The sequence below is a fragment of the Temnothorax curvispinosus genome, unplaced genomic scaffold, assembly GCF_003070985.1.
Source record: "Temnothorax curvispinosus isolate PA1 unplaced genomic scaffold, ASM307098v1 QBEX01014526.1, whole genome shotgun sequence".
In the NCBI taxonomy this organism is placed as follows: Eukaryota; Metazoa; Arthropoda; class Insecta; order Hymenoptera; family Formicidae; genus Temnothorax; species Temnothorax curvispinosus.
The window spans coordinates 38,694-58,156 of NW_020224306.1; the positions used below are offsets into that span (position 1 = coordinate 38,694).

Below are 19,463 nucleotides of genomic sequence, written 5' to 3' on the forward strand. Positions count from 1 at the left end.
ATCGTAGTTGTAATTGCACGATATTGTTCTTCAATGTTTTCCCTAGAGAGCTAGTATCTCATTTTGTATATATAAACTGCAGTATTTTTGTATAAGCAAATATTGTCGTCAGTGACAGCTTTATGTGCCCAAATTTTTAATTTTCTTTTTCGTTTTTTATGTAAAACCGACACTAGCCCCCTACACTTTTGTACGTACTTTAATTCTGTACAAATATTTTACAATTCCGTAAAGCCAATTAAAAGTGGTTTGCCTTTAACTAAATGTCGATAATTACTGTTACTATAGGATCCGATAGGATCCCCTTAAGGGGCAACACGCAATACTGCTCATCTTATCAACCTGCATGTGCTTTTGCATATATAAAAGTTAAAAGCATGACACTTTTTTTTCTAGACTTCTATCGTAGTTGTAATTGCACGATATTGTTCTTCAATGTTTTCCGTAGAGGGTTAGTATCTCATTTTGTATATATAAACTGCAGTATCTTTATATAAGCAAATATTGTCGGCAGTGACAGCTCTATGTGCCCAAATTTTTAATTTTTTTTTCAGTTTTGATGTAAAACCGACCCTAGCTCTCTACGTTTTTATGCGTACTTTAATTCTGTATAAAAATTTTACAATTCCGTAAAACAAATTAAAAGTTGTATGCTTTTAACTAAATGTCGGTAATTAGTGCCACTATAGGATCCCCTTATAACATCCTATATAATTTCTCCCATTGTTATTATCATTGTTCTTCCTTGTTTTCTTTTGCAAACTCTGAACAGGCACAGATTTGTTATCAATGTATACGGTTCTCAGAATTAGGATTAGACCTCTAACAAAAAAGTTATGCTTGTAGATCTATTATCGTGCAATGTATATAATATATGTCTATGGTATATAAATATAGGTAGGTACTATAACCTTGTTTATCCTTGTCTATATTTTTATCTATACATTTGTACAAGGACAGATCTTATAGGCCGGTAACATAAAAAACTATCGAAATTGTCAACATTTTCGGAGTTCGGCCTTTGGTTTAGAATCCTTTTATGATCAACTTTATCTTTTTTTTAATAAAATGCTATATTTTTTACTTTATATAGTACGATAGCCCTTTGTGTGTAATTTGTAAGACAAGCTCAATGATTATTGTGTGAGGACGGAGGAACTGACATCAGTTAAGAAAAAAATATAATAAATATATTATAATCACCAATATATTTATATATTTATATATTTAAACTTTTAGTTATTAAATTCGAAAAACATTGAGCTTCAATTCAATATAACATAAATATGTATTTAAATTCTAATAAAATCACCAAAGAAATAAAAAATTTTTTAAAATCAAAATAAACTCCTATTACCCCAGGCACCGGGCAATGAGAACCATCTTATGAGTAATCAGATTCTTTGCCTATGCAAACATTTAAGTGAGTATCAAAGTACATTGTGGAAACAGCAATTAAATAGGTAAAAAATAAGTTTTATCATCTTCCATTAACTTAGAACGAGATCAATCATTAAATTTAAGTTTTTTTATCATTTTATAATTAATTTTTACGAATGCAAAATTTGCAAATAAAATTGTTTATTTTTTCACTAGGTACGCAATTGTATGTTTAAAATTTGTATACCCGAGATAATTACTATAATTAGAGCCTCTTCTAATTACACCATTGGAATTAGTTCGAATTACCCCATTAGTCTAACTTCTTTCGATGGTTTAAGAGAAAAACTATTGAAAAGACATTTTAATTTTATGTTTTGTCACTAAAGTAAACATATGATAATAATAATAAAAAAAAAATTAATTCAATTATAAAGGAAAGTAAAACTACTTTTTGCTTAAGAAAAAATCGATAAAAATTATAAAGGAGCGACCGGAAACACGACGTGCACTTTCCCAGGCAAACAAAGCGAGCTTGATGAAACATTCGAATGGCGGAGAAAGCAGTGTTCCATAAGAGTTACACGCGGGTTCGGATTTGTAACGCGCAATAGTCAATTTATTCTAAGATGATTCTTATTCCCCCGTCCTCCCCTACATAGTAAAATAAATTTCAAATGTATGTCTTGTATTTTCCGTTCTTTACAATAATTATCAGTAAAGTATTGTAATTATTGTTACAAAATATATTGACATTTTCTCTAATTAACAAGAAATGGACAACATTTATAGGATCTCTTAATTTACTTCAGATTAATTTACTACAGATTAAAATTTGTTTGACATTTGACGAATTTGACGAATTTAATAAATCTTGATCCATTGACAGATTCTATAAAATAAATTAAATTAATTAAATTAATATTCTGTGAAATATAAATTAAAAAATTCTGTCTTTCATTTTTCTTTAGTAAACTACATGGATGAAGTTGGGGTAATTTGGACACTACCCTATTTTACTTTATAAGCTCCTCACAAAAATTAGAGGGCTTGATTTTTCTTAAAAAATAGGTAAGATTCAAGCAGCTGTAACTTCGTTAAAAATAAACAAAATTTAAGTTTAAAAAAAGGATTTTAAAGCTTAAAATTTTTACTTTCGAAAGGTTACTTTATTATTTTTTAGTTTCTGTGAGTTTAGTGATTTTTACATATAGAAAACTACGAGCTGGACAAAATGGAAAATTTTCTTCTCACTTTGTGGGCCTGTCACGTGCACAAAAAAATCTACGAAAATTTTCGACTTTGTAACGCGAAAGCTTGAAGTTTTCCGTACAAAATCTTTTTTTAAAAATGTTTCTGTGATTTTTTGTTACTGAGTTATCGTGGATTGAATAAGAAATAAGCTACCGTGTATACTGAAATGAATAACCCGCTACCCGTTTCAAAATACGGGTACCCGTTATACCCGCGTCAGTACAGGTACCCATATCGAGGCGGGTATAACAGCGTATGCTACAGATATGTGCACGGCGTATTACACGGAGACGCGTATACGCAAAGTAATAAAATATAAATTCTCACACGCTTCAAGAATATATTAAATATATGAAAGAATGCTTTTATATTAACCCTCCGTTTTTTCAGTACCTTCTTAATTAGTGCATACATGAGTCTGTCATGTCCAACGCTATTTTCCCTACCTTAAAGTATTTTAAAAAATCTGAAAAAATTTACAAAACATCTGTCTACATTGTAGTTGACAATTTTATAATCTTTTGATAACCATTTGTTTATTTAATATTTGATTTTTAATGAACTTTCAATAATATTAGCAAAATTATTACTTACATTTTTTTTTACTTGGGGAAATCTTCAAAAGACTCCCCCACCTCTGGGAAGAGGCGGGGGGTGTGTTGGATTCAACAGACCAACGCCGAAGCGCGGGTCCATCGCCTACCAACTAAAACCACAAAAATTCCAACGCCGCACCCGTTAATGGGAGGCTCTGGGAACAGTTATTATTACATCCAAAGAAAAAATTATTACTTACAAAAAAGATATTACATCTAGTGCATACATGGGTCTGAGACGTCCGTGCGAGACTTGACTTGCTCGGTATTCGGCGATATATTGATCTTTATTAACAGCTCTGAGTCCCTCTTACTCTTGAGTCCCTTTTCTCACTTACTTTTTTAGAAATAGAGGCAGGCTTGCCAGTTTTACAGTTACGAGCAGATATTATTTTGGCTCGGACGCCGTAGACCCACGTACACGGAGGGTTAAATATGCATTACACATTACGTGGATAAATAGGTATATGTGTGTAATTATATTTGAAATTTCTATAAATTGCTTTACGTGTAATTTTATATATTTTCTTATTTTACATGCATATATATCTTTCTAAAACTAATATAATTATATATGATATAATTATAATACTATCATTATTTTATACAGGGTGCCCCGGGTTTTATCCGACAAACTGCGGGAGCATATTCTACAAGTAAAAATAAGAAAAAAATATTATATGAAGTTTGGCTAGAAATGCTTTATTATGAACAAAGTTATAAACAAATATTGAAACGGAACATGAAATAGGTAAAAATTATTACCTATTTGGATAACTCTTATTTTTTAAAGTTCCCCATAAGTAAAAATCAAGAGGCGTTAAATTTGGCGATCTCGCCAAATTTAAGTTAGAGGAGGTCAGAGAACCATTTTTACTTATTGGTTACCGACTACCACGGGATTCTAGAGAAGTGTAACTACGAAGGGTTAATACATTTTATTTTGAGTTGTATCAAATTTCAATAATTAAAATAAATGCTTATTTTTCAAGTTATATTAACACATGATATTAATTCTTTTAACTTGAATTATGTGTAACTGAAACATTTGATTTTAGTAAATTTAATTATTTTGTATGTCAAAGTTTACGATTATTTGAAGATTTACTTTCACTTTTGTTTATGTTAAAATAACTGTAAGATGTGTTAATTTTTTAAAATAATTGTATTAAAAGAACTCAAAATAATATTTAATTTTTAAATAACATATTGTATAAAGCGTTATCCACGTTGACATAAATGTAACACATAAAAATGTTAAGAAAATAATAACATAGCTGTTGTATGTTAATTTTACATTAAAATAATAATCAAATCTCGGTAACACAAGAAAATTTTAACATATGGACCGCTATGTACACACGATTTTTTATTGTGTGTATTCACTGAGAAAAAATATACTAATAAAAAGGAAAATTTTCTTTATTTAAATAAATAGAGTCACAGTTGTATACAAACTAATATTTACTCAAATCCAGAACATTTTTTCTCAATGTGGGATTTTCCATAACGGATATTATGATCTAATCTTTCTTATCGGAAAATTCCTATAGGCCTAGATTGGCTCTACGGCAAGTATCTCGATCTTTAAGCCTGTAACTGACCTCATCTCTGTTTGTAAGATTGGGTCTTTCTCAAGTATACATTTGCACTTGAGGCAAGTAACACGTCTGTCACGTTATTGCCTTTTTTCTGTATGGAGTTCAACTTACAGGCTTAAAGATCGAGAGATTTTTCGTAAAGCACCAAAAGTCTGGGTCTGTAGGAATTTTCCGATAAGGATTAGAGCATATAATATCCATTACGGAAAATTCCAACAATTCAAAATAAAAAGAAAAATTAACGATCAAATTATACAATACAGTAACGATTTACTTTACCAGAAATATTGCACAATTATTAAAATGTAATATTCATAATAAATGGTGATTGTATAATCTTGATTATATTCAACATCATAAATTATGTCATTCATACTGTACATTCTTCCTACAAAAAATTTCCAAAGAAACCGCTGCAGTATTTGATCGAGCCAGACAACGCGAGCATGGCGCGGCGCATCAGTCATTAAAAATAGGTATATATCAAAAATAGAATTCATCCATAACATAAAAAATATATATACTTTCAGAATGAAGTAAAGAATACAATAGCATTAATTTAAAAATTTTTAAAGTGAACTTTTTGATAAAAAAAATAATTGAACATTTCAATTGCTTGTATAACAATTGGAATTTGCAATTTCTTGTAACTTAAACTATTTTTTTTTTAATCTTAGCTTTAAAATGCATTTTTCTACGACAAATATAACCGGAAATATTAATTTTTAAAGTTGACAACTTTTTCACAAAAATTTATAATACAATTATATTGCTTATAACTTCTGCACAAAAATATTTCGAACAAAAAAATGCGTATTTTCTTATTTTATGTATATTTCACATAATGAAATGAAGAGAAGCTGAAGAAATGAAGTTGTGTCAGAGATTCTTTTCAATTAAGGCTAGCTGTCAAGCGATAGAAGGAAGGTAATTCGAATCAAGCTACCTCCATGCGGTACACCTTGGATAATCCTATAATGCCGGCGGTACTTGAAATTTGTCGACTCATATCTCGAAAAGTACTTAACTAAAAGGAGTTTTGTTGTAGTGTTTTGAAAAGCGCTCGATGTCAGCTACAAGAATATTAAATAAAAAGTTAAATAAAAGATTTATATTTAAAATTTTAAAATTGACCTTAAGAACTCCTCCATACTTACGCTCAAGGTCAAATAAGTATCGCCGTTTGATGCATTTGTTGATTACAACTTTTGAGCGCAATCAACAATCTTGATTTTTAATCATATTTGTAATCAAATTATGAAGATTTGTTTGACAAACTTGCGGCCCAAGTTAACTCCAAAGCATCTGACGGGTATAATATTCGCGCGAGTATTCTCGTCCAAAGCAAAACGGATTAAACTAAATAATTTCTTTAATTGAAAGTTTTTTACTCTATTATTTAAAGAAATAATTGAGTGTATACACTTAAACTGAACACACCGTATATTTTTATTAGTTGCGCGTAAAAATTAATATTAAAAATTTTAATATAAAAATATCAAAGTTCTAATAGTCTCATTCAGTTCTAATCTAAGCGATTAATTAACGCTATTTTTAACGTATTAGCATTTGAAGTTACACAGAACAAAGTTTATATCCTTCAATATGTAAATGGTACGCCGGGTACGCGTGTATGCATACCGATCGTTCTATCGATCATTAATTTTTATAGCTCTTAGTATTAAGGCTGGAAATAGCTAAGAGAATAAATTAACATAAATCTAAAGTATCAATCTATATCTTGACAAATCATGCACTACTTAAAGACATTGAAACCTGATTCTATTTGCAAGAAGAAAGATAGTTAATCCAGTGCATGTACTGTTAAATCAATATCAATAACATCAAATTATCATAAAATTATTCACGTATACGTATATTATTCACGTATACGTGAATAATTTTATGATAATTTGATGTCATTGATACAGTTATTAATGTTGTTATTAATATCTTTGCAACGACAGCTGAACAATAAGAGAAAGCGATGCGAGAAAGGGGCAACGATAAAATCGATTTAACGTCGAAAAGCCTCTCTTAAGCTTTGATATATTGAAATCGCTACGCTGCGCGCTGGCAAAATAACAAAGTTGTTGTAAAAAACATTATCACGGCGATAACTCAGTGTTAAAAAAATAACCGCTTTGATATGTTTCAAGTATTGTCTTTATCAATGTGTTGTTATTCTTTTCCAGATCTCGATTTCGCGTACAACATGTAATCATAATTGGCGCCGTCGTAGCCGCGTTAATAATTGCCATAATCATCGGTCTGTGCGCATACGCACGTAACATCACGTCGGACCCGCGAAATGATGAATATCTAGTGCCGCCCGATCCAGAAAGCTTCCAGCCACCATCGTGGAGCAAGTTGAGAACTTTCAAACGCGGTGCCGTTTGCGCGGACGGAGCACCATGCGCCGTTATCGGCAAGTATGTATGCCAATTTCACAAAAATGTAAAACTTGTTTTTCTTAATTTGCAAGAATATTCGACATAGTCGATAAATACCCTTAATTGATTCGCCGGGTCTTTTCAGATCAATCCTGGAACGCAATGGATCGGCGGTGGATGCTGCGTTGGCCGCGCTAATATGCAACGGACTCGTGAACATGCAAAGTCTAGGTCTCGGCGGTGGATTTATAATGACGATTTATCAAAGATCCACGCGTCGGGCCTTCGTTCTCAATGCAAGAGACCGCGCACCTTTGGCCTCAAATTCTACGATGTACGATGGCAAATCCGCAAATGCATCTTCGCTCGGTAAATCTCGACAAATTTTATAATAAACAATGTTTCAATCGTCTTCTCCGATGAAAGACCTTGATGGAAAAATGTCGCGGAATTTTTCACATTATTAATCAAAATTTCTACGAAAATTTTAAAACTTTCTCAGAATTTAAAGATTTTCTCGAATTTTTTAAATAAATTGGAACATCCTTCAGAAAAACTCAGACCAAATAATAATAAAATATTTCCGATTTTTCTCGCCAACATATCTTTGTAGAAATCTGAATAAATATGAGAAAATCTGCGCAATTTATCAGAAATTTTCATACATACTCAGAAAATCCTCATTCAATTATTTCTGAAAGTATCTGAGAAATTTAACACATTTTTCAGAATTTTTCATAAATCTAAAATATCTGAGAAAATGAGAAATTTTTTCACCAGGGTAGCGATTATGTAACTTTATCCCTAGGGCGGAAAGGTGAAAAGTGACAATTTCCGCCATTAACTTCAATGGTGAAACTTTTCACTTTTCACGTTTTCGCCCTAGGGGAAAAGATACATGATCAATCCTCAGGGGAGTATTTAATGCCAACGGATTTTAATCGACAGGTGCACTGGCGGTTGCCGTGCCCGGCGAACTGGCCGGTTACTGGGAAGCTCATCAACAATTCGGTAGATTGCCATGGGCAGATTTGTTCAAACCGAGCATCGAGCTCTGCGAAAAGGGCTACGTCCTGACATTAGTGCAATATGACGGCCTTGCGTATAATAAGAAAAGCATTTATAATGATCCAACTTTAAGGTACGAATTTGTCAAATGTAAAAAGAACCACGCATAATGAATGATGAGATATTTACAGTGGCGTGTATACGAAATATATCCCGTCATCAATCTTTTAGAGAACTATTTGTCGATCCCGCAACTAACAAATTCCGTAAACCAGGTTCCGTTATTAAACCCTACGCGCTTTGTGAAACGCTGCGGATTATCGCCGAAAAAAATGCGACTGAATTTTATAACGGTACGATCGGACGACTTCTCGTTAATGATTTGCAAGAACAAGGAGGAATCATAACGATGAAAGATCTTAACGAGTACAGGTAATTAATTAAAAGTATCAATTGTGCGTCACGAAGAAAACTCGTTCTTAAGTATATTACCTTTTCTATATCCTTTGAGAGTAAGTATACAATGCGATTAACAGTGCATAAGTTGTCGTTCAAGTTCTGATTGTCCTTTTCGGTTTCGATTATATTACAAACTATAATTATTAACAAAATTCCACTTGAATTTTCTCGCGAAAAATTACACTATTTTTAAACCACCCAACCTAGAAGTGCTCACCTATTGCAAGAATAGAGATGTGCGAACTATTCAAATTTGAATTTCTATGATTCGAATACGAATCATATATATTGTCAATTTTATAAAATTATATTTCCCGTTAATAAGCAAAAGTCATTAATAGACGCATTCAGTAAGTGCATTCAATATTACAACCGTTCACTAAGTAGCAGTCAAAAAGTTCCTTTCTAATCTTTGACACAGGGGAGACCGGGGCGGAGTCGTCACTACAATTATCTCGAAATCTGTATGTTGTGTGAACTCGCCATTAATATTGTAAACACTACTTATGGTGCTCATGTGACCAACGGAGTTTAGTGAGATTATATGCTATGTTGTTATTTTCATTAAGGCAAACGTGTTTTTCGGAGATCAAAAGTAAAATTTTTTGCGCGTCAAAAATTTTAAATATTTTAAATATTATTGTCTCTCCGAATCTCGAAATAAGTGATTCTGACGAGTAATGCATGCTGAACACAAATCCAGTGAAATTTTTTTATCTTTGTTGATTTCTAATATTTGATGAACGATTAAACTTAGGCCGGTATTCATAGTTATTTAAGACCGTCTTAAGTTCAATCTTAAGATGTCATGAACCAATCACAGAGCCGTATTAGCATCTTAAGACATTACTTAAGACGATCTTGAAGACTATGAATACCGGCCATTGTGTCCGGGGCAAAGTAGTCACTAATCATGGAGGCTTCGGGCGAAAATCAAAGTCAAAGAAGCAGCAGTGGTCGGATTCCGGCGAGGACTTGGATAATATGTGCTGCGTGTGCTCAGAGATGACAGAATAGAGCTGACGAGAAACAGTGCGTTTCGTGCGAGCGTAGAGCACATAAGTGTGTGCGCTTTTCTTGTAATTATTTTCCGCCATCGTGTTTTTAATTAATGTTTCCATTTTTCTATTAAAAAATAATTAATAAAATGTATTATTTTTATTTTTCATGATCGGAATTATGAATTTTTATTTAAAATCCAGTCCAAGAATGGAGTGACGATTCCGCCCCGGCAATTTTGACATTTCAATTTTTGCACCTTTGTCGTTTTCACTCTATATCAGTTGAACAAAGCGACGTAAACCAAAAATGTCCATATAAATTTTGTAGCCAAGGCTTCACTCTTTACAACGATATATCACATTTTACTAAAATTATTTGTTTTGTTGGTAAAAATCGGCACCAAAAAAATAGTGACGACTTCGCCCCGGTCTCCCCTACCCTGTAACCCTATCAAATTATAAGTAAAAGTTTGAATACGCGTAAAAAATAGTAATCTATGAGTATTGATAATAAAATAAACTATATTATTTTATTTTAATTTCTATGTATGTAATTGGATGTTATTGGATACTATATTAAAGTATTTTTCGGCTAATTGTTTTAGTTGCTGCGACGTTAAATAAAATATATTTCATTAGTTTTCTATTAAATATATTTTTTTGTACGTGTGCTTTAAAAAGAATTTATAGATACAATATTATTTTTTCACATTAAAATATTCTCTTATTATCTACGTGTTAAAATTCAATCTAATAATAATTATATTGTTAATTAAAAATTATATTTTAACAATTCGATTCGCTTCGATTCAAACAAAATTTTGTCGATTTGATTCGATTTGACGTCAAAAATCCTTGATTTGTAGTATTCGTACATCTCTATGCCGGAGAACATGAAATTATTTTGATTTAATTATTACCGCATTGCTGATGATAGCTCAAAGCAGAGCCGAAACATCCAATTTATAATTACCTTCTTAATAATTAAAATTTGTTACAACGCGTTAACTCTTACGCATTGCTATCTGCGTTGTACTCCCAAAGCCCACCTTTTACTTGTTACTTGTTAATTTTATTATTGCGCGAGAATCCTCAGTTATTTATTTATTTATACTACATCTTTGTTATCTTTATCCAGAGTTTCATGGGATCAACCGATACAGACAAATCTTTCGAGCGGAATAAAACTTTTGACTACAGGAATACCCGGTGGTGGAGCTATTCTCTCGTTTATTCTCAACGTCTTCGACGACTACGGCTTCACGCCGGCCAGCATAGCTGATTTTAACGCGACAATCCTCACGTATCATAGAATGATAGAGACGTTCAAATATGCGTTCGCGTTAAGGACGAATCTGGGCGACGGAGCTTTCATCGATATGACCGAGGTAAATACATATATCGAATTCTTCTTTTTTAATCTTGTGCTGGGTTTGTTTCAATCATAATTGTGCAGTATTTCAATCCCTTTGAAGATAACCAGAAACTTAACGTCGAAAAGTTTCGCGCACGCGATACGAGAGAAAATAGATGATACAAAAACGTGGCAGGATCCACGGCACTATGGTTCTCCTAACTATGCTATTGTTGAAGATCACGGTACCGCGCACGTGTCAGTGCTGGCACCGAATGGCGATGCAGTATCGGCTACCAGCACCATTAACTTTTAGTAAGCGGATTTTCACCTAAAGTTGCATCGTTTGCAAATCGTTAAAATATTCTTTCCGATTCTGACGATTTTGCAGTTTTGGAAGCGGAATAGTCAGCAGAAGAACCGGCATTTTGTTAAACAACGGCATGGACGACTTCAGCATTCCGTCGCAGTTCAATTATTTCGGTATGCCGCCAAGCCCCAACAATTATATCGCACCTAAAAAGCAGCCATTGTCCTCGATGGTGCCGTCCGTTCTGATCGATCGGCACGGTGATGTCAAGATGGTCATGGGTGCCGCCGGTGGTACGAGAATTTCCACGGCAGTGTCACAAGTCAGTATAGCACCTTAAATATCTAATAGTCCGGATTCAGGTTTCTATTTAGCCGAGATTAATAAATCAATGGACAATTCTCACGAATAAAGGCCTCCAACGCTTTCAGGTGACTGCAAAGATACTTTGGATGAAGCAAACAGTCAAGGAGGCGGTGGACTCAGCAAGAATACATCACCAGCTATTTCCGTCAAAGCTGTCTTACGAGTATGGGATCCCTAAGCAGGTGGTCGACGGTCTGAAACGTTTGGGACACGTCGCGGAACGTTACAGGGTCCGCGGCAGTGTAGCCTGCTTCATACTGTACGAAAATTCCACAATTTTTGCCAACGCCGATTACCGCAAAGGCGGCGACGTCTACGGAATCGATTGATTCACGTGCGTTCACATCACCTTGTCGATCCAGCCGTCACCTTGCGGCACAAATCTTTCGTGAAGAAGGATAACCGACGTTTTTTTGTTCAAACAGCGCCGAACGTTTCTTCGTGATTATCATAAACATCGACGTACGCGATCGATCTTTTTATCATACGCATCAATATTATCGTTCAATATAACTTTTACGTCTTCTCGCTCACTAATCGCATTTTATCCATGCATCGCTCTTCCTTCCAACAATATCCACGTATCTCGGATTTATTATCCTCCCTTGAACCTTCATGATATTTATTTATGCAAAACAGATAACAATGTAAGTACATGGAAACTGACGAGTTTCTTTTTCACAATTATAATATTCGATTCGAATTTTCAGCGCAACTGTTCGATATTTCGTGGACGTGACACTACTTATTGAAAACCTCTAGTCTTGCCATGCTTTTTATAGGCATAGAGCCTTGATGAAATGCCGCGATTTATTTCCCGTTTTAAATTACTCCACGTATCAGATGTTCCACCTCAATTACCATCGTCGCACATCCCAAATGAGTCTTTGCAAAATTTCCTAAAAAATTTTTCTGTTATAATTTTTGTACCAGTAATCTTTTCACTCAATAAAAATGTATTTTAATAATACACCTTGTGACACACTGTCTTGTGTCGGCTAGAAGGAAATTATTTCTCGTATTCTTGGTACGTCACTGCGTATCCCTCCTTCTTCTAGTCTTCTTGCTTCGGGGTCATGGAGCTTTCTACAACGCCAAGGCGGCGCGGCGCTCTGGAAGCGTCATACAAATATAAAGCTGGATACACAATGCTAGGCGATAGCGATAGCGTGATAAAATATAACCTGAATATATGGTAAGGAACATAATTTATCAAACATTAATTTATTAAAATTAACATTAAAACTGGAAACGCGCATCTCAGCAAAAATCTGAACGCTGATTGGTTAGATACAAGGCAATAGATATAAAATTACAACTCGTCGGAAATTGCTGTCGCTATCGCTATCGTCTAGCATTGTGCATCCAGCTTAAGGCATTGCATTAGCGATTCCCCTACTACAGCTCGATGAAACCTGTTCCCGCAACCATCCAGGAGGATTCTCGGCTAGTCGCGTCAGTTGCCAGTTTGAGAGCAGACTGAGGACCGATTTAATGCCAACTATCAGGATCAAATCGATTAACGGCACCACGTGTCCGCGTTCAATTTTCTTTCGTCTGATCATCGCTGTCCTTCGAATTTGATCGACGATTTCCTTCGCACGGTATTTTTATAAATGCCGAAAGTAAGAAGGAGAAAGAGAAAAGGAACCGTGAACGAACTTTGTCATATCTGCTGATTTAGCGAATATAGCGCGTTCTACAAGCTATAATTAAACGTCACCTTGTGTGGCGAGAGGAGTGCGTATGAGAACGAGCACGTATTCCGCGCCTAGTTGAGATAATCCGTCGTCCGTATCAATACTCGACCTTGAAAATAAAACTGCGCCGTGAACAAAAGAGGAATTCGATTATTTGAGTATACAAACGATATGCCAGATTCGCAGGCGCGACATTTAATAACACCTGATGAACCTAAAAAATGATGCGACGCTATTGTATATAAAGAATGTTGGATAATCGAATATAACCATTCGAATATAAAACATCTGTTTTTGTATAGTTAATTAATAGCAGTGATATCATCTTGAATAAACATTATACATTCTCTCGCTGCAAAAACACACACTGCCGCGAATTACGGACTTCGCAACGTGTCAAATTTTCCCGTAAATAGCAACACTGACAATGAGGGAAAATGTTTGGTATTTGCGACTATAATTGCATAGTAAAATAATTATGATTGGGTTCTTATTTTTATAGTTATTATTGCTACAATATTGGTAAAAATAACTTTATATGCTCAATCTTGCAATTATGGTCATATTGTTATCGTACGATTATTATAGTACTTATACTATACACAAATCGCAAGTTAGAGTGTATAAAACTATTTATATGGTTGAATAAATGTATCTTAAAGCTATGAAAATAATAATGGGTGCTTTTCATTTAGTGACACAAGAGTTATTCTGTTCTTTTTCAACGTCTAGTGAACAACAAAGATAGAGTGACGCTTGACTTGTGTCGTTAACTGGAAAGCACCCAGGTAGAATAGAGTCAACTATAATTCGCATTGTTAAAATAACTATTATAAAAATGTAGTTAGTACCAAAAATAACTAAAAATTATAATAAAATTGTGATAATTGCAACTATTATTTTTTTTCTCAATAAAATGTTAGAATACGATATTATTTATCTTTACTGCCCTCATCGTAACGTTATTCACAATTCGTATTGTTATTGACTTTCGCCAACGTCGAGGGGAAATTTCCGTAAATTTCTGCCAAATAAAACTCAGCTGTAAAACAAAGTTACAGGACTCGTTACTGCGATCGCGCGATCAAGAGCAAGATGATTAAAAAATACGGAACTATATAATATATGAAATGTCGTCGGTGGCGTGACGTCGTCTGTCTTTCACGCTTCGGTAGCTTCGCTTCGCGTCGAGCATCGTACGACATAGAAGCTCGATTGATTGCGCGTGTGTTAATGCGTGATATCAGCTTTCCTCCGCAACAGCACCGAGTCGGTGATATCTATAACCCGGCTCGGTGAATGTAACAACAAAATATTTCCCGAGTTGTTTACGTCCCCGTTACGAGCGGGCACCTCCGCAAGGTAGATTGCAAGTGTCACGTACTTACGTCTTACTCACAAACGATTAGAATACAACGTGACACGCACTTTCCTATCGGCAATGCACACGTTGATTCCTTAACACTAGAACTACCAAGGGGATCAAAATGACTTGTTTAAAATTTTTTTAAATTATTTATTTTTAAAACATCACAATTTTTGAAATTTTCTCTGACTTTTATTGAAATATACAAATATAAATAAATTTATAAATTTATAAATTTGTAGAAATTGGTAGAAATAGGTATAAGTTAATCTTCGGTAGTTCTAGTGCTAAATACTCGTATACAACTAGTCGTTTTTATTCCTTTCATTTTGTTCTTTTCTCTATCCTCTCTCATTCTCGCAAATTTTTCGAATTTGCAACGGCGTGGCTGCGCGATTCCTCAATGTTCCATTGAATAACCAGCAAGATAAGAGGAAATATATCACTTTGAGTAAACTGCTCTCGGAAACCACAAACGCGCTCTGCTAAAAACAGCGCACTATTGTGCGGTCGTACCGACGCTGAAAATACACGCTCTATAGAACTCGCGGAAGGCAATGCACTTGAGTGTCGGGTGGGCTTACGTGTTGGAATTTTCTAGGTCGCGTCGAACGTATAGATTAGCCACGTGAGTAAGGACTACTGGGTGCAACGCCGCAACGGGAACGAAGATCTGCGTACGAAGAAAACCGTATGGAAGACTTGCGATAACATTATTAAATTATATTCCGCTATGTCGCTGAATATCCGATCATGCTGCAAACGGCAACGTTGTGTCCGACGACTTCTCGCTCACGTTAAACTATTTCATCTAAATTAATCTTCAATATATGGTTCATACAGATAACAATATCTATAGAAATTATCGGACACGTATTGCTCGTATGAGCTAGCTAATGGAATACGCGAAATAAGTTAAGATTAAGAGTGATTTCGACCAAGCTCCGAATGTAATTGATTAATTCAACCGGCAGTGTTGCTTAAAGCAAAATCATATACAATAATTCTAGTTATATCTTGAGAGAGCGTTTTTCTTGCCTCTATTAATTTTATTCTATTCATATCAACAAAATAAGTAATAAGTTAATAAATAGATATTTCTTGATAAGTTAGTCGCTAAGTTAATGGAGGTTTAATCAAAGTCACTCTTTAAAATTTTTGAGAAATTACGACTAAATACGTACATTCGCAGGCTACGACGACGCTTCCAGAATGACTGCCCAATAACAATACGCGGCGCGTATCCTTATTTTGTTGCCGTTTTATCTGTCCGGTTATTTCGTCCTTGAAAATATTTTAACACTTCTGAAAATAAAAATAGAAACATATTAATTCTTATCGATGTTTCCACGAGCGAGCGATATGCCTATAATAGGGGAGACCGGGGCTAGTTGGTACACTTTTTTTTAAAGATTTTTTTACACGTAACTAATAAATAGAATACAAGCCGCAAAAGGATTTTTCAATAGACGCATGCTTATACAACATAAAAATTATTTTTTTAACTAAATAGTATAATTAATTTTGTTGTACCAATAACAATTATTAGGCGACATTTGTAACAACCAGCTCCACATACGGGGTAAGTTGTTACAGTACTGGATTAAGTTGCGAAAGACCTAGTTTTCAAAGTATAATGTATTTAATAAAAAAAAATAACAACATATATGTAACAATATGGGTTATATTACACTTACATTGTTGAGTGCAAAATTATAATATAAATGTAATTTAACTGATGTTCTGTATTGACTTGGTTCTGATACGTAATAAGAAACGTTAACGATGAAATCTTACATAAGATTAAAATATCTGCCGCTGTTATGCCGAAATTATGTGTAACATCGACGGAGTTGGTCGAAATTATAATAAGTAGAACAGCAGTAACAACTTGCCCCGTCACAACCAGCCCCGACCTGCCATATTTAGATATTTTGATTATTGTTTAAACAAAAAAATGTTTTAAGACATTAACATAACTGGAAGTTATTACGTTTAAAATAGAGATTTTAAAGACAGTTAGAATTATGATATAAATGACCAGATTTATAACCCTATTCACTCCAACGTTTTTTCCGCCCCTTTATTCCTTCAACCATGCACTTTCGATTTCCACGTGTTTTTCAAAATGTTAATAGCTTTGAAAAATTCCCCAAAAATTATTATAATATCTTTGTACCTTCGACTAAAAAGCAATGTAAAGAAAATTTGGAAATTATTTATTTAAATATTTTTTTACAACAATTATATGTTGACAAACAAACGTTACGACTCGTTTTACTTAAAAAATCATAACTCACGAACAAATTGACGAACCTTAATGAACCAAAACGCAAATTAAAGCTAAAAGTAGTGCAAATGAGAAAAAAATGAGATAATTATTAATTAAATAGGAATACTTAATTTCGTCGCCGCAAATTTGGTAATTTTTAAATGGTACAGAAGAACTTTAAAAACTTAAAAAATGCTGGAAAAAGAATTTCTGAATAAGAAAAGGCGAATTTAAAGTGTGACAGATATTTTTTATGTAAAAAAATTAATTTTTTTTATAATTGTAGCTCCTCCCCACCTCTTCCACCTGCCTCTGAGCCATAATAGACCTCTGTGGAATGTTAAATTTTGTTTTAACAACAAAAATATTTTAAATACGCTTAAATTATACACAAAAATACATTTTTATCGAAAAAAAAATGCTCATTTACCTTTCACACAACACTGACGTAATCCTCCAACCATGCACTTTCGTGTCCCACCGAGATTTTGTTTGTTTGCCGTTTCGAGAGTAAATGAGCTAGGACTTTGAAATTTTTACCTGAGGTTCTCTGCCACAACAACTTTTTTTAGGAGTGGGGGGATTATCCCACGATCATTTGTTTTCCGGAACAAACGACTGTTAGAAACTCGTGGGACACGAAAGGCATGGTTGGAGTGAATAGGGATAAATATAACATTTAATACATCACTGATATATTTTACTTTTGGCTATACAAAACTAAAACTATTTTCTGTTTGTGAAAATACGCTACTCAGCCTAAAATAACTAATGGAAATATTATCGCAATGTTTTTGCGGAAATACTATATTTTTTATGCAATATTATCTTTTGTCACTTTTGCAATAATTGCCGTGTACCTACCTGCCCCATGTACCAATTAGCCCCGGTCTCCCCTACGTAACATTGTCGTAACGTTGCGCCGCGTACGTACAAACTTTGTATGCCTCGCGATTTGTTTATTTCTTCCTTTGCAGCTGATATAGATAATCCAAGTCCGCAGTTGCATAATTTTTTACGAAAAAGCCAGGTCAAAATGAGACACTTCTTGATACGTTATCGGAGTCGTGAAGGCCACGCATCTCGACACGCAGATACTACGCAGTTGCGCGAACTTGCATGAACTTGCGCAAGGGAAAACAATTTCCTTTATTTTTTTTCCACGCGGAATTAATTAAAGAAAAATATTAAATATTAAATTTGTACCGTGCCATCGAGGGACCGTGTCGCCGGCGAAGAAGCACCGGGCCTGGTACGCCGGCAACGTCGCGCGAAGTGCGCATGTACGGCCCGCGCGAACGGGTCGCTGGTAACTGGTAGCTGGTATATAAACTCGGGTCGGCGAACGCCGCGCGACCAGTGTCGAATCGATCCTCCCGGTCGAGTCGTTACACGAGCGTACCATTTCGCGCAATCTGCGTCGCGCCGCGACTTTCCTTTCTTACAAGCATCCCCGAGAAATCGAATCTCGTGAACTATGTCCGAGGCGCACGTCGACGAGTACGAGCACTTCAACTACGACTACGACAAGCACATCTTCACCGCACACGGCGGTAAACAGAGGAGCAAACGCGAGGCCGTCGCGCATACGAATCACTTCGACCCGAGCGGCCATTCTAGAAAGATCCTCACCAAGCTGATGAACACTGAGCACAACAAACGGCAGACGAGCAAGAGCAAGGCGTAGAGGTGAGGCCTCGCGTCGAGTCGATTCTACTTGAATGCTCGTGCTCGAATTGTCGATACATGATCCGGTGTAATCAATTCACGATCGTTTTTATTCCCGAGCAAGAATTACGCGATTCACTTCAGCTCGCAGCGAGATTCGAGCACATTCGTTCACTTTACGCCGAAGGCCGAAGTTGGTTGAATATCTTGAACGCAAGAATCGCGATATTCATATGTAGCAACCTTCAAGGCGGTACTTACAGAAATTACAAATAATTAGTAATTTTCGTCTCCGATTTATTTCGATAAGTTAAAATTCGTTAACTTAACAGAAATTATTTTTAATCATTCTGCAGTATTTTATCAATTTTTAAACATTTCTGTGTGTATTCAAAAAGATAAAAGGATAGAACAATGGAAAAATCAGAACAACACGGTCGCGTTTAGCCCATTTTCTTTCTTACCGCGTTCGCTTGCTTTCATTCCCAAGTGAAAATGACGCGATTTGTTTTTATCTCGCAGCGAGACTTGCTCCTTCACGCTGAAGGCTGCTATGCGTGAAGTCAGTTGAATATCTTAAACACAAGTACCTATGGCTGATATTTCATACGTCGTACTGATTGACTACAAGATAGAGAATTTCTAGAAACTCGATAATTTCTCTATCCTGCAGCCAATCAACATGCTTTAAATTTGTCATACGACACATGAAATATCAGCCTATCTCGATCGTAT

The 19,463-nt window shown here is 34.7% G+C and overlaps 2 protein-coding genes and 1 long non-coding RNA gene across 4 annotated transcripts in view; 2 read left to right on the top strand and 1 right to left on the bottom strand.

Annotated features, from left to right (window-relative positions):
• The window catches only part of LOC112464734 (glutathione hydrolase 1 proenzyme-like), a 24,058-nt gene extending 11,366 nt beyond the window's left edge, over positions 1-12,692 (top strand). For both annotated transcript variants that reach the window (XM_025031891.1, XM_025031890.1), the window contains 8 exons: positions 7,027-7,263; positions 7,370-7,593; positions 8,173-8,365; positions 8,464-8,664; positions 10,831-11,080; positions 11,168-11,361; positions 11,438-11,678; positions 11,788-12,692. In XM_025031891.1, the coding sequence (XP_024887659.1) occupies positions 7,027-7,263; positions 7,370-7,593; positions 8,173-8,365; positions 8,464-8,664; positions 10,831-11,080; positions 11,168-11,361; positions 11,438-11,678; positions 11,788-12,051 (1,804 nt within the window). In that variant the 3' untranslated portion in view covers positions 12,052-12,692. The remainder of the gene's footprint in view (positions 1-7,026; positions 7,264-7,369; positions 7,594-8,172; positions 8,366-8,463; positions 8,665-10,830; positions 11,081-11,167; positions 11,362-11,437; positions 11,679-11,787) is intronic.
• A 52-nt stretch (positions 12,693-12,744) lies between these two features.
• On the bottom strand, positions 12,745-18,257 carry LOC112464737. The gene is made up of 4 exons (XR_003041944.1): positions 17,925-18,257; positions 15,973-16,093; positions 13,122-13,531; positions 12,745-12,834 (listed from the first exon to the last, which is right to left on the bottom strand). It is a non-coding gene; the product is annotated as an uncharacterized LOC112464737 (long non-coding RNA).
• A 141-nt stretch (positions 18,258-18,398) lies between these two features.
• Positions 18,399-19,255, top strand: LOC112464736 (nuclear protein 1-like). Its single transcript, XM_025031893.1, has one exon. It carries the CDS (start codon positions 18,538-18,540, stop codon positions 18,745-18,747), a length of 210 nt encoding a protein of 69 aa, XP_024887661.1. The 5' UTR covers positions 18,399-18,537; the 3' UTR covers positions 18,748-19,255.
• Positions 19,256-19,463: the final 208 nt, after the last annotated feature.